Raw genomic sequence first — 15,797 nt, 5'->3', positions numbered from 1 at the left:
GACTCTTGTCACTAACTCTCCAAGTCACCTTGGGCAAGTCACTGCCCTCTCCAGCCCAGGCTGGATGACCTCCAAGACCCCAGTCATCCTCCCAGGGCTTTCAGTGCCTCCACTGTGACCTTGGCTGGGGAACAATTTGCAGCCTGGGTCCCAAATCCTCCCCCCAAAGCCCCCAAGCCAGGGGTGACTTCCACATGGTCAGTTTGTCTTCTGGACCACAGGGCTTGACCCATGTAGGGAGGCTGTCACCAGTCCTTCCCCTTAGAAGGAGATGATCTGCCCCCTGCTTATGGAGGAGAGGGGTAGAGGGGGCGGCGTTGTCCCAAGTTTTCATCCAAGTTGGTACCTGATGACAACTGACCTGCCTGTCTCCACTCACATTGGACAGAGTTCTAGGGAGCAGGGCTACAGCAACAGCCCCCGCCCTCAGAAACAACATGAACACCAGTAAGTGTTTGCTGAACGTGGTCCATAGCAAGCACCAGGCTAGAGCTCTGCCACTGAATGAACTGCTCTTCTTTTGTTAGTGTTCCACCTTTAACAAAGGGGTCAAGGGCTTACGAAGGCTTGTTTGAAAGTAATGACTTCTTTCTAGTTCACTTTATTTGTTTTTGTTTTGTTTTGTTTATTTGTTTTTGCAAAGAAATAGGGTTAAGTGACTTGCCCAAGGTCGCACAGCTAGCTAATTATTAAGAGTTTGAGGTCGGAGGGGGCAGCTAGGCGGTGCAGTGGATAGAACAGCGGCCCTGGACTCAGGAGGACCTGAGTTCAAATCTAGCCTCAGACACTTAATAATTGCCTAGCTGTGTGAACTTGGGCAAGCCACTTAACCCCACTGCCTTGCAAAAAAAAAAACAAACTAAAAAAAAAGAGTTTGAGGTGAGATTTGAACTCAGGTCCTCCTGACTCCAGGGCCAGTACTCTATCCACTGCACCACCTAGCTGCCCCTCAAGCTCATTTTAAAAAAGAGACAACCTCACTTCACGGCCTGCTGCTTACCGGCAAGAAGACCCTGAGCAAGGGACGTGAGTCCCTGGTTCCATAGACAACTCCCAGAGACCATCCATGACTCTCAGTGGGAACCAAGGGCTCCTATCTGTGTCTCCCTTCACTGATAAAGTCACTAGTGCACTAAACACACATCTACTGATCCCTCACTTTGTGGCCCCCCTCATGGGGGTGTGTCGACTGTGCTTAGCCAAACTTGTTCTGGGGCAGTCAGAACAGAGACCCTGATCTCTTGCCAAAGACCCTTGCCCAAGAGCAACTCACCTCAACTGCAAAAAGACTAGTGATGTGGCTTCTCTGGGCCAAGCCAGGAGATACAAAAACAAAAATGAAACCCAACCTGCCCTCAGCTTAGATTCTACTAAGGGAGGCTAGATGTCCTCCAATCAACCAGTCCAAGCCATCACATGGACAGCCCAATTGTTGTCCCAATGTCTGTGAGAACAAGGGAAATTTCTCCTCCTCTGGAACATTTATAGGGAGACACAGGGTTACAAAGACCCATTCCACTGAGGTCAGAAATGGTGGTGGAGATGGGAGGTGGTGGTGTAGTGGTGGTGGTGTGGTGGTGGTGGTGGTGGCGGCGGCGGCAGCAATAGTAGTTCATTTTATACTGCATTTAAAGGCCCACAAAGTGCTTTCTCCAAAGTAATGCTCTAAGGCAGTAGAACAAGTATAGCTATTAATTACTGAGATGTGGAAACTGAGGCTTCTAGAGGAAAATGACTTGATCAGGGTCACACAGTAAAGATTCTAGCCAGGATTCAAACCCCAGTCTCCAAAGTTTTTTCTATTCTGTATATCCCAAATTGTCTCTTCACTTCCTTGAAGATGCCTTAGGTATGTGATAGTCTCATTAAGCCAGTGCAAGCTACAACCCACAGATAGAAAAGCCCATCCATCCATCTACCATCCATCCATCCAGTCATCCATCCAACCATCCATCTAGTCATCCATCCATCCATTTGCTCCATAATATCTGGGAAGCTCAGGACCTGAGGGAGGCTGTTTAATTTGGCAGAGATGGCCAGTCATTGGAGCAGGGTGTCCTGGGTTCAGACTCTTGCTTCTGTATTCCTGACTGTGTGAGCCAGGACACACCAGCTCACCACTCTGAGCCTCAGTTTCCACCTGTGTAGAATGAAGGAGCTGGCCCCCTTCCAGCTCCAGATACTTCTTTCCTCCATGACAGAGCGTGTGCTACCCACACTGGGAACACTGAAAGCAATCAGAGCTGATGTTTGCAGGGGCTTTTACACACTTACCCAAAGGCAGCCTTGTGGATCCCTGCCCAAGTCCCAGACCCAGGCAGCAGATTGTGAGCTGTTGGATAAGAGTGGCAAAGGGGACCTCGTGAGGCAGCCTATCATTAGGAATAAGGGGGGGAACCCCAAGACATGACAAAGCCCAACAGCCTGTGGCCATTTGGGGTTGTGGTGAGTGGGGCTTAGGCTTCCATGGTCCCTGAGGATGGCCAGGATGCAAACTGAGGGATGTTTGGGACGAGGTGTCTGCACCATCGGAAAGCTTATTGATGAACTCCTGAAGGAGGTCAGAGATGTGTGACATTGGCCACCCTCATGCTGGTCCCAGAGCCCATATTAGGCCTGAGCTATATTGATCTGAAAGGTTCAGTCCTGTGGGATGTCTCATTCTTTGTGATGGAGGAGGGAAGTGTGGCTGTGTTTGTGAAATGGGGGCCCATCCTGGCCCCTGAGACTCAGATGGGGGGAGCAGGCCAGCTTCCCAGGAGGACAGCTGAGGGCCTTCTCCCAGGCTCTTGACTCAGGGGCTGTGTGCTTCCATCAGAACAGGCAGTAGGTGGGGCAAGCTCCAGGCCCCTCATCCTGGCAGGTCCCTGGCACAGCCTGGGCACAGGCTTGGGGGGCCTTCACCCTCCGCCTCTCTCTCTGCAGCTCTACCGAGCCTCGGCCTTGTTTGAAACGATCCGCCACGAGGTGCAGCTGAGCACTGACTACAAGCTGTCGCTGTTCGACCTGCAGACATCATCATACCAGGCCCTGCAGCGGGTGCTGGTCAGCCTCGGTGAGAGAGAAGTGACTTTGGAGTCATTCAGATAAGATCTGATTTTTAACCTCAGGAGGCCAGGAGGTAGAGCAAAGAAATCCTGGAATCTTGGCCCAGGAGAGTTGAGGGACCTCATGGCATAGATTGAAGGACCCTCTAGTCTCCCTGCTCCTTTAGAGGGATCCAGTGTGAAGCCAGGAGAGGCCAAGGGACACTTCCTCATCCATGAGCACCCAGGCCAGATGGTAGGGTCAGGATCTGAAGCCAGGTCTTCTGACAAATGGGAGGTCTCAGAAATCTTTCCCTTTGCAGAAGCAATGCTGAATTCACATTTTTGTATTTTAAAAGCAAGTTATTTTTAATCCCATTTGACTTGTGTGTGGACATAGCCTGAAGCCCATAGGTGAGCATCCACGGCAGTCCTGACCCCACTGTCCTTGCTCTCTGTAGTGGGCCATGCCGGGAGCCATCCTGCCGTGACTCACCTGTGCTCTGTACCTTTGAGCCCACTACTCTCTCAGTCACCTATTGGCATTGATCCCTTCTCTGGAGTATCTGTCATCTGGCGCAGTTGTATCTAATCAGCTCTAATAGAGCATTGGGTTCATGCTGCATTTGGAGATGATTTCTAAATGTAAACAAAACAAGCGCTCCTCTGCCAGTGAATGACAACAGCATTTTTGAAAAGCGCATTCATTAGACATGTGTATAAATCATTCAGCAGAGCAGTCGAGCATCCTTCTGGGGACGGATCCCAAGACAGGGCACCCAGAGGGGAAGGGGCACTTTGGCCTGTTGCTACATCCCAGAAGTCAGAGGGAAAAGGAAGGTGGGGCTGGAACTGGAGGGATGGCCCCCTGGGCCAGATGCCTTCTTACAGGCCTTTCTCTGCCTCTCTGTTCCAGGCCATCATGATGAGGCCCTGGCTGTGGCAGAGAGGGGAAGGACCAGGGCGTTTGCTGATCTTCTAGTGGAACGGCAGACGGGTCATCAGGACTCGGACCCTTACTCACCAGTGACCATTGACCAGATCTTAGAGATGGTGAATGGCCAACGGGGCCTCGTGCTCTACTACTCCCTGGCAGCTGGCTATCTGTACAGCTGGCTACTCGCTCCTGGGGCAGGTAACATCTCTCTCTCTGTATGTGTGTCTGTGTGTCTCTTTGTCTCTGTCTCTCTGTCTGTGTCTCTCTCCTCTCTTTCTGTCTCTGTCTCTGACCCTCTCTGTCTGTCTCTCTCCTATCCTCTTCTCTGTCTGTGTCTCTCTGTTTCTTCTTCTCTTCTCTTCTCTTCTCTTCTCTTCTCTTCTCTTCTCTTCTCTTCTCTTCTCTTCTCTCTCTCTCTCCTCCATGTCTCTCCTCCATCTCTCTCCATCTCTGTCTCTGTCTCTCATATATGCCTGGTGTTGTCCCACCAGACAGGTGACATTTCAATGGAAGAAAGGCATGATCCTATATATATATATTACTCCAAGAAGCCACTGGAATTTCAACAGAAATTCAGATTCAGTGCGTTTTTCATGGTAGGGTGTTCAATTAACAAGACAGCCCAACTTCCTCATTCCCCCAGAAATCTCACAGTCTCGCCTTGTGAATATGGAACCATTTATCTTGGAGGACCAAGTGCAGGGAGGATTAATTTGAGGAGAGTCCTATTTGCAGGCAGCTGTTGTTCATTATCTAATAAAGTGATGACTGCAAGTCTTAATGGGTTCTTTCTGGATATAATTTAATAATTGTGACCCTTCACCATGACAGCTCAAGAGTCTAAACTGATAACGGAGATTCCATCAGACTTTTAAGTCTAGCCTCCCATTAAGGATCTCTGAGCTAGCAGTACATATTTTAACTGGTTCCGTTACTACCCTACATCCAAATCCTTAATGATTAAATTAACATTAAATGCAAGGGCTGTACAGTTTGACTAAATACAGAATCACTAATTAGCTGCTAGGGCCATATTTTTTGCATAATAAAATGCTGATGGCTCTCCCACATTGGAGAGACACCAAATCCAATAAGAGTTTATTGACTGGAGAAGTGGGTCTTATAATTGGAAGTCACAGGCTTCTTTGAATTTGTGCTAACTATTTTCTAAAGGAATAGCAGTGAAAAAGGATTACCAAGCTTTTTTTTGACTAATTTGGGGAATTTTTTTTGGACCTCAGAGAAATTGTCCTTGAATTATGTTGCCTCAATGATGGTCATAGAGGTTTCCCAGCCCCTGGATTCTGTTGCCTATGAAGTCTTTCTCTAAGACTGCAGATTTTTTCTATAACCTTTTCCCCAGTGTCACGTAAAGAATCTTCTTCCCTCTGACCTTTTCACATTAGAAATTGTGACTGCTGGTGATTCCCATTGGGATTCCTTGAATATCCATGATGGCAGAACCTCTTTTTAATGAGGATCTCAAGAGGCAGGCCCAACCCCCTTGGGATGTGATGTCAAGCTTCTTCTAAAGCCAGATATGTGTAATAATGAACCAGGCACTCCAGAGGTTCTGGGGACTCTGTTTCTCTTCCTCATAGTTTGTGGGATTCTGAAGGTGGAATCCTCCTTCACAGAGCCCCGATCAGATGGAATTGGCCAGGGTCTTCCAAGGCCGACATGCCCCGTTACTGTATTCTGTGCCTTGTCCTAGCTTTCGTGGTGTGTTGTTTTAATTTTATTCATCTCTGTCTCTGCCCCGGACACTGTTTTCTGCCTTGATTTTGCTGATGATTGCCATCTTCATTGGCCATGCAAACACATTTGCACTAGAGCATATCCATAATCCCAGGGTTGGAGATGGTCCTGCCAGCAGTGCCAATGACTCGGAGCCGCTGCTGCCCATAGGCCTCCCCGTTATACCATGGGATTGGGCACAGGAGGCCTGCCTTTTTCCTCAGCCTTGCCCCATTGCATGGGCATCACCACCACAGTGCACGGGCCAGCCATTTACCTGCTTGTTCTCACTCTTCTTCATTACCAGAGTAGCCCATTTCCTTTTCCCTGGTGGCCTAAGGAACACCCCTCCAAGTGTGAAATTCTGGGATTCCCTCCTCTTGCCCACATCACTTCTCACAATCTGTGACAGCTCTTTGTGTCCAGAGATTTTCCATTGCCCTGTGGTTAGTCCACGATTTTGAATCATTGGAAATTGCAGGATCCTGTGATCCATAGCATTACTGGGAAAACATTTGTGTTTAAAAGAGATACACCATTTTGAAAAAAACTAAATTTATTTATTTTTATTGATGTCTTTTCTTTTTCCATCACATTTATTAACAATAGATAGATACCTCCCCAGCAAATCTAACCTTGTAACAAAGATTAAAAAAGAAAAGGAGGGAAAAACAGTTCCGGAAAACCTGCCATCCCATCAGTCACGCCTGACAGTATTCCACATCCATCGTTCTCCATGACCAAAGTGTATGAAGGGAGAGAAGGAGGGAGGCAGGGAAGAAAGGAGGGAAGGAGGGAGGGAGGCAGGTCCATTCCCTCCAGTCTCGCCTGCGGCCAAGCCCAGTCATTGTAATTACTTAGCATTCTGTTTGGTTTTATTGTTCATTATGTTTACATCATTGTAGTCATTGCATATATTGTTTGCCTGGGTCTGCTCCATATAGATTTTTTAAAAACACACACTTTGATATGCAGTCCTTTGCCCTTTTAAAAATGCATCTGTTTTAATGCACTTTTGAGAAATGAGAGGTGTTTGATATAAAGGCAATTTTTTTTGTTCAGCCTTTCAGATGCTGTGTATAGGCATTATCAGCATCCATTCAGAGCTGCTCTTCTGTGTGGTTATTGGAAAGGGACTTTCTTTAGTAGGCGCAGCTGAGAAGCATCTGTTCTCAAATAGATATGAGGTGGTTAGGATACTGGGTCCTTCTGAGGGGCTCTTCGGAGTACCCATTCCATTTGTAAGCACCAAGGCAGATTTGAAAAGGCATAAAGGCCCACCCGGCACCCTGGCATCCTGGCCCCCTCTCTGCTTCTTGGGAAAAGCTGGGGAGGGTGAGACAGAAAGGGGGGAGGTCATTCTTTTTCCAGAAGAAATCATGTAGAGAGCTTTGTAAACCTTCAGTGCTCTATAAATGTTGGGTGCTGTCCTGATTCTTTGTGAGCTTGAGCTACTGTTCTGGGATGGTCATCACTGTGTGATGTCCTCCTACCTGGTGTCCCACCAGAAATTCATTTCTCATTGCAGGAATTCTCAAGTTTCATGAATATTATTTGGGTGACAACATGGCAGAAACCTCCAGTGACTTCCAAGAAACAAGCAGCGTGATTCTCCAAACAGTGACCAGCTCTGCCCTGGAACAGTATATCGCCAGTGTTCGGGAGGCTTTGGGAGTGGATTCCTATTACAGCAGGTAGGTCAAGAAATTCCTGGGTGGGGGGCCTTAGAGCCCAACCTTTGAAGCTGTTGGCATGAACATCCTGTGTGTGCCAGGAGCCCTCATAAGGGACACTTTGAGATCTGACTGTTGACATGTTTTATCTAGAGAACGGTGGGTTTTTATTGAGTGCAGACTCCCAGGAAATGACACATTGGTGGGTTGTCTTGATCATTTTCAGTAATTTCCCCTGAGGTAGGGAAGAGTCTCAGCAGAATTAGGCATTCTCTCTTAGTAGAATGTGTAGGTGGTTCAGCCATCACCAGCAATTTAATTTCAGTGTAACCAGCTAATTAAAATGGAGCTCCGTTTTCCGTCATAAGCCGACATAGAGTGATTAGGTTTGTGTGGTAGGCGACAGCCAGTTGGGGAGAATAATTCAGTGCTAGTGATAAGGAATGGAATGTGTGTCTGTGCATGGGGCTTGGCCCGTCTGACCTGAAGAGAGAAGGCAGATTGTAAACCTGTTCCAACAGCCGGCATGATTGTGGAATCATCAGATTATTTTGTCGTATGAAAAAGTGCCCAAATGTTCATTGGAAAAATCACCCAGGTTGTGTCTGTGTGCAGCCCTGTCATGGGGTTCCCAAGCCACCCTTGTCCCTCCCAGTTCTCTGTTCAGTGATTAGCTTATGTGGAAGCGAGCAGTCTGTCAGATTATCTGTTCTATTAACATGGTGTTCCCCGCTGGCGTCGGGTCCCCAAGACCAGTGTGCAGCATCTGTTTATCTCTTGAATGATACCATTTGTAATTCTAAAAAGTCCTTGGGTACCTATCGGACTTCTTTAGAGATGCTGAGGCTCGACTCTCGAGTGTGGCATCACATGGCTATGGTGTGATACTCCAAGGCTCGTTTGTGGCACTTGGGGGAGGACAGAGAGATCTCCACCTGGGAAACAAAGCCCTTTTCATTATCCACAAAATCACAAAACGTGAGAGCCCAGAGATCACTTCAGCTTCATCCCTCGCCTTGGAGAGGACACGGAAGCCTCAGGAAATTGAGTGACCTGACCAAGGTCAACAAACCAACAAAGTCAGGACTCCTGGGCAAGCCTCTGGGACTCAGTTTTACTCTGCTGCTTCCTGATTTTCCTATACAGTTTGCATAATAGAGAATACAAACAGGAGACCTATGGCTTCTGGCCCAACCACAAGGAGATCCCGCCTTCTTTCCTCTCCATCATACTCTGAGCATCTTCACTGGTCATTGGAGTCATCTTACTCGTCCTGCACGTCCCTGGCCATGCACATTCCTGGCCCCCAGCATTTTTATACAGTCTGAAGGGTCAAATGAGAGGGAGTCTTCCCCAGGGCAGGACCTGGAGCAGGGCAACTGGGACTGTGCCCAGTGAAGAGGGTGCAGACAGAACAGCTACAGAGCTCAGCAGAGGGTTGGCAAGAGTCTTTAGTCAAACTAGGAGCCTGCAGATGATGCAGGACAGGAAGCTCTGGACAACTGGGGTGGAAGGGAGAGAAAGGGAAGGCAAACCCTGCGTACAGCTTGTCCAGCTCTGGGTGGAGGAACTGTGCCTGTCCTTGCACACTCTGTCTCTCCATCTTTCCTCCCCTCATTCTCCCAGTTTGTCCTTCTTCATGTGGTATTTTCCCAGATGAACTCTTGTGTACTGGGTCTTTCCTGCTGATTTTTTCCCTCCTTCCCTTCCTCCCTCCCTCCCTTCCCTCCCTCCCTCCTTCCCTTCCTCCCTCCCTCTCTCCTTTCCTTCCTTCCTCCTTTCCTCCTTTCCTTCCTTTGCTCTCTATTCTTTCTTCTCTTCCTTTCTTGATCTCCGTTCTTTCTCCCCCCAACTACACAATTAAACATGGAGTTCGTTTTGCTTCTGCCCAATCCCTCCCTGAATCCTTGCTCCTCTTCCCCTCCCACAGACCCTCCCTGATTCCCTTTGACTCCAGTTGTCTTTCCAACCAACCTCTGTGTGTGTGTGTGTGTGTGTGTGTGTGTGTGTGTGTGTGAATTGTATCTGAGATGACTAGAGCACATTTGTGGCAGAATTTGTATTATTTCCAAAAAACAATGCACACAATAAGTTCAGCAAGCTTTCCCCAAGCTTCTTAGAATGCGTCAGCTCCTGGGCAAGCAGGGTCAGCTCAGTTTGTGTTCTCTGTGACCTCCAAATCAAGACTCCTTTTCCAATTTCCCTTCAGCATTTTTTCTACAACAGTTACTGAAACTATAGGTTACCAAAAATGTGAGTTGATTTCTATATTTGGAGGCCAGTAACAGTCCAGTGTAGGAAGTCCTGCTTATCCAATTGAGAGGGATGGGGGATCTCTGGTTCATTCATTAAACAGCTGCTTCCTGAGCATCTTCCAGTGGATGAGGCAGAGGAGGAAGAGTAAAGGTAAACAAAGCATAGCCCCCACCTGCAGAGACTGATGGGTTCCATCCTGCTCAGAATCCAACCTCTGAATTTCATCTCTGGAGAAACCTTGGGAGCTGTTTCAGAGAGCTGCAAGTCCCTGATCAGGTTGGGGGTAAGCCTTAGGAGGCACAGACAGCACCCCCAACCCCAGTCCTTCTTCCTTCTTTGCTGAGCAGCCTCAGTGGTAGGAAAGTGCCTTATTTAGTTCCTGGGGAAAGGCACCTGAAACTAATCCCAATCGTCAGATCCCTTTGTCTTTCCCCAACAGATCTAAATGTTGGCTCTTGTCACTGCTGACTCTGTTCATCCTCTCAGACTGTCTTGAACCCTAGAAGCCTTGTCTCCTCATCCAGATTTACTTCCTTAACCTTCTGATTGATTCTAGGCAGGTTGAATTTAGGATAGAAAAGTTCAAGATCTTGGATTATTTTACTACTTTTGCTCATCTCAATTGAGAGGGCATCCTAGTGAGCTAACCCAAGCACTTTTTGAATCTAAAGGATAACCAATTCATTCATCATGGTGCTAAAGAAGTTAGTGTCCTGGGGTTGATTTTGTGGCCAGATGTGGTATCTGTACCCTGGCTGTCCACAACTGTCTGAACCAGTCATGTCATCCAGAGGGATGGAGATGAGAGCATCTTCACTGAGCTGTGGATGGATCTAGAAGTATGGTGTATGTGTGCCCACCCTCCCTAGGCAGGTACAGAGTCCCCCAAACAGTCTGAACCAACATCAAATTGGCTAAAGAACTCTCCTCTTCAACTCCCTATATCCTAGTGAAATACTTATGGTCCCTACACAACCCACCCCAATGCTCTTGGGGCCTGCTGGCCCTTTGGGGTTGAATCTAAGAGGTCCCTTTCCTATCCTGAATTATCACCCCCATGCTTGGCCCTGTCCCCAAGGAATTCACAGCACTATCCATCAATGCTCAGGTTTGGCTTCTTGGTTTTCTGGTTTTTGTCAACACCTGGGATTTCATGGCTACAGGAAGCTTGTGAGTTTGGAAAATCTTTCCCATCCATAGAGAGAAGGAGAAGGATTGGCCATGAATCCGCAGCTGGTGTGTGTCAGAAAGAAGACTCGAACCCAGATCTTCCTTCCAGGCCGACCCTCTGTGTCTCTTTTATAGTTCTTTCATAGCTTCAAATTATCCCTTTTATATGAGGCTATAGACCTTTAACTAGGTTGGGGCTTATAGTCATTATTTATAATTCAGATACGTGCCCCCCTTTTCTTCCATATCTGCAAAGGTGGCTCTTCATATATGAAGGTTCTTATCCATGTCTGGGCTCCTTCTGACAAAAGACTCACAATCATGCTGTCCCCAATGGACCTGGTACGACCTAATCTGTGTCTCCTGAGTCTGAGGCCAGTCTTCTGTCTGCTCAACTCCCCTGATCACGAACAATATTATCTTTTAGTCTTATTAAGACTTCAAAAAGGAGAAAAATCTCATCGTTGGCTTGTATAAGCTTGGGCTAATGAAATGCTGAGTAACAACCAATCAGCAGTGAAAGGGAGAACATAGGGAGAAGCTTATCACTTCCCAAATCATGTACTGACAATAGAGACAGATTCATGGGGCCTTCAATCTGTCTTTCCCCTTATTCCTCTCTTACTGTTATCTGTCTGTCTCCTAATTATAGACATTTGAAAACAATGTTTTAATTCTTTGGAGCCAGGGTTTTTAGAACAGGATGAATGTTTCTTCCTCCAGCCCTGGCCCAAGAGCTTCTAAAGAGAATGTCATTTGTTGAACCCTGATGACAGGACCCTTTATTTATGCAAAATCAAGAATTACAAGCCTCAGTGGCCTTCAGCTTTTCTGCCTCTTAAACTCCTGGAGACATCTGGTCCCTGACTTTAGAGAAATAGTAGGAGAGTACCCTGTCCCCAAAAGAATCCTCTAACCCCATTTATACAGCACTGTGGAGCTTGTAGCAGTGGTACAGTGGATAGAGCACTGCTTGAATCCAGCCTCAGACATTTACTAGCTGTGTGACCTTAGTCCAGTCACTTAACCCTGATTACCTCACATCCAAGGCCACTGGACCCAAATGGCTCTGGAGGAAAAAGTGAGGCTGGTGACTTAGACAGCTCCCCTCACTCAAATTCAATTCATGAGCTTGACAAGGCATCACCTCCCTGATAGCATGGTCTTCATCGAGAATGAAGGACATCCTTTATTAGTATAGCAATGATTTTCTTATAACTATTCCAAAAAGAGATGTAGACTGCTACACCCATTTTACAGAAGAGGAAACAGTCTCGCACAGGTGGACTGGCTTCCCCAAGGCCATCCTTCTATTAAAAGTATCAGGGATTAAGACCAAGACCTTGGTTTGGAGTCAGAGGGCCTGTGGGAGTCTTAGCTTTCCTCAGTGGCTTTCAAAATGGGAACCCCCAGTTCCCTCATACTCTTTCAAGGCATCCAAGAGATCAAAACTGTTTTCTTAATTATACTAAGAGGCTTTAATTTTTGATTAAATGGTTAATAGCTATAGAGATATAAGCTATATTTAGAAAAAACTCTGGGGGAAACCTCAATAATTTTTAAGAGTATAAAGGGATCCTGAGATCAAAAAAGTATGAGAACCCCTGAGCTAGCTGATCCACTGGGTCTCTTTCTTCCAGCCCTCAATCTATGAAATCACGTGATGCTAAGATCTGAAGTGAGATCTTCTGACACGAGTCACACGTCCTCTTTCTTCTGGGTAACTTTTGAATTACATTTTAGGTTCATTTGTCTTTTTTAAATTTTAGACTCACCAATGGGGGTTGAAACTGCGAGTATTCCGTATTGATCTTATATCAGAAGGTTAGAGTCAACCTTTCTTGATGAAGATTAAGTAGAAAAGACTGAGGAATACCTAAGATTGATTCTCATTTCTTTAGACGGTCACTTCACTTCAAACCATCTTTTTCCTTTTAGATTTTTCTCTCTAATGGTGTTGGAGACCAAGTTGTTGGACACTTTGGAAGATAATTCTTAGGTTTATGCCATCTGTAAGTGTCACACATCCCCAGGCAGCTCAACCCTTATGACCTGCCAGTCAGCAAAATAGACCATTTTTTTGTCCTGCCCCTTGCCCTCTGTATTAAAAAGAGGGCTGAGCAATCTTGTTTGTGAGGGAGAGGGAGGAGCCTCACAAACACACTGAGTCCTCTCTGGGGTGAATGGAAAAAAGAGCCCATTTAGGGGTGGCGATGTGTCCTTTGACACGGGACTCATAACCCAGAAGTCAAATAGCTATTGTGTTCTTTATGTTTGTCCAGCCAGACGCTAATCCTGGGTTGTGTTTGAAATTCTGAGGATTAAAAATATCATAGTGGGCAGGCATTTTGGACCAGAGCTTTTGAGCAATAGAGGAGGCTGAGATGTACAGTGGCCAAGAGATCTGAATAAAACACGGAAAACTCTGGTTCATCTACCGGGGGGGGGGGGGGGGGGGGGCAGAGACACAATGGGAAGCTCCTTTGCCCTCAAAGAGCATGGGAAGAAAAGACCAATAGTAGCATCCCTGGCCCAGAGTTAACGGAGGCTGCTGAGAGGCAGGGCAGGAATTAGCACCCCTTTTCTACTGGGGAGGCAATTGGGAAATTATGAAACATCTCTAAGCTTATTTAGCTAGTGAATGGCAAGGTCAGGGGCCTTTCTAAGACTTTTTCACTGAACGATTTGTAGTCATTGGGGCCACACTGGGTTTATTGTGAAGGTCATGGGAGACAATGGATTTTTTTAATTTAATATTTCATTTTTCCCCCAATGACATGTAAAAATAATTTTTACATTCATTTGAAAAATTTTGAAATCCAGTTTCTCTCCCTTCCTTCCTACCCTTCCCCATTCATTGAGAAGGCAAGCAATTTGATATAGGTTATACCTGTTAAGTCAAATAACTTTCCCTATTGGTCATGTTATAAAAGAAAATGTACCCCCAACCCCCCCCCAATAAAAAAGAGAAATCTTGGCTCTACATTCAGACTCCATCAGTTCTTTCTCTGGAGGTGGATAGCATTTTTCATCATGAGTCCTTTGGAATTGTTTTGGATTTTTGTATTGCTAAGAACTATGCCATTCACAGTTGATCACTGTACAACATTGCTGTAATTGTGTCCAGTGTTCTCCTGTTCACTTCGCTCAGCATCATGTCTTTCCAGGTTTTTCTGAGACCATCCTGCTCATCATTTCCATAGCACACTAGTATTCCATCACAATCATCCACCACAATCTGTCTGACCATTCCCCAGTTGATGGGTACTCCTTCAATTTCTATTCTTTGCCACCACAGAGCTGCTATAAATAATTTTGTCCATATAGGTCTTTCCCCCCACTTTTTCCAAATCTCTTTGGGATCCAGACCCAGTCTTTGTATTGCTGGCTTAGAGAGTAGGTCTTGTTCTTTTGGCAGAGTTCTAAATTGTTCTCGAGAACGGTTGGATCAGGTCACAATTTTCCCATATTCCTGCCAACAATTGTCATTTCCCTTTTCTGACATTTAGTGTATCTAATAGGTGTGGGGCTGTACTCCAGAGCCATTTTCATTTTCATTTCTTTTATCTCTGGTAATTTAGAGCATTTTTTCATATGACTATAGCTAGCTCTGGTTTCCTTATCTGAAAATTTCCTGTTCAGATCATCTGACCATATAGCAATTGAAGAATAGCTCCTATTTTTATTAATTTGACTAGGTGAAGACATTTATCTGAAAGTATTTTGCATACTGGGTAGCTACATAGATATACCAAGGGAAGCCAAGCTACCTTTACCTCAGGTAGGTAGCCTCATGGGTCTCTTTGCCTCATGGGAGGCCCATTCTAAAGGGAGTGTATACACCCATCTAAATATGAGTAGAGAGAGGTCCAAAAGAAGCAAAGTGGACCAGCCTCATGTGCGTGGAGGGGCAGAACTCAGACCAGTTCTCTGACCCAAGCCAGCCCAAACTCTCCCTACTGAGCCCCAGCTGTCTGAACATTTCCTAGCATAAATTGTGGGCCCAGAGGAGCTTATAAAAGACTCCACAGCCTGCTGCCTTAAGACAAACGACATTAGAAACATTCACTAAAACTGTTGGACATTAAAAGCCATGTAGAACATCTGTCCCTGAGTAAGTAACTGAGTCCCCATAATAGGGGAGGCTTCCTTCCTTCCTTTCTCACTCTGGATTTGGCCCACTGAACACTACAGAGCTGATGAAGGGGAAATATACATTTTCTACTGAAGACTTTGGTCTTGTCAAAAATTAACTTTCAGAGGGGCAGGCTATATTTTAGCTGTGCATGGCCCAGCAAGAATCTAGGCCTTTGTAGCCCAGCCTGCCATAATCAGAGCTAATATAGCAAAAACTCATGGAACTGGTGGCCTAGCAGGATGAGGGACATAGATTTTTCCCCTGCCCCCAAATATTCTCTTTGAATTATGGAGATTGGAGATGATCTCTTAGATCTCTTCTAGTTCTGAGGTTCCTCCCATCTCTGACGTTCTTTATTCTATGTTTTAAGGCCACCCTACCTTGTTCTTAAATTCTCTGTTTTAAGGTCTCTGCTAATTCTGACAGTAACAGTCATATGGTGAATAGGGTCAGAAAAAAAGTCAGAAATATGTTCCTTGAGTTTCTGTACAAGCCCATGCTATCTGACAAGAGTCCAAAGATAGCAAAGTCACTAGTCCCTTTGTGGGGTTTTTTTGTCTCTAATTTAAAATAAGACCCTGCTCATGTCACAGTATTTTTAAAAACATCCTAGCCTGCTGAACAAAAGAAAATTGATGACCATCCATATATATTGTTGATGCCTGTGTGGTACAAAAGACAAGAAGGAAGGGGAAGAGTAAGAAGAAGGTGGTGATGATGATGATGATGATGATGATGATAGTCATTAGATGTAACTGTCTGGTAATGATCAAAGGGTTGTGTTTGATTATGAAAAAGACTGTTCCAGGGTGATGAAAGAAAAAAGATTCAAGATTAGGTGCTCCAGCTGTGAGCTGAGG

At 46.0% G+C, this 15,797-nt stretch overlaps 1 protein-coding gene across 2 annotated transcripts in view; it reads left to right on the top strand.

Moving 5' to 3' along the window:
- Nucleotides 1–15,797, top strand: part of TTC28 (tetratricopeptide repeat domain 28) — a 430,887-nt gene that overhangs the window by 338,943 nt on the left and 76,147 nt on the right. For both annotated transcript variants that reach the window (XM_074206223.1, XM_074206222.1), the window contains exons 9-11: nt 2,926–3,055; nt 3,943–4,161; nt 7,229–7,394. In XM_074206223.1, coding sequence (XP_074062324.1) covers nt 2,926–3,055; nt 3,943–4,161; nt 7,229–7,394 — 515 coding nt within the window. The remainder of the gene's footprint in view (nt 1–2,925; nt 3,056–3,942; nt 4,162–7,228; nt 7,395–15,797) is intronic.

This window comes from Macrotis lagotis, chromosome X (genome assembly GCF_037893015.1).
Source record: "Macrotis lagotis isolate mMagLag1 chromosome X, bilby.v1.9.chrom.fasta, whole genome shotgun sequence".
NCBI lineage: Eukaryota > Metazoa > Chordata > Mammalia > Peramelemorphia > Peramelidae > Macrotis > Macrotis lagotis.
The sequence above is the reverse complement of the archived record's forward strand: the minus strand, read 5'-3'. Positions and strand labels throughout refer to the sequence as shown.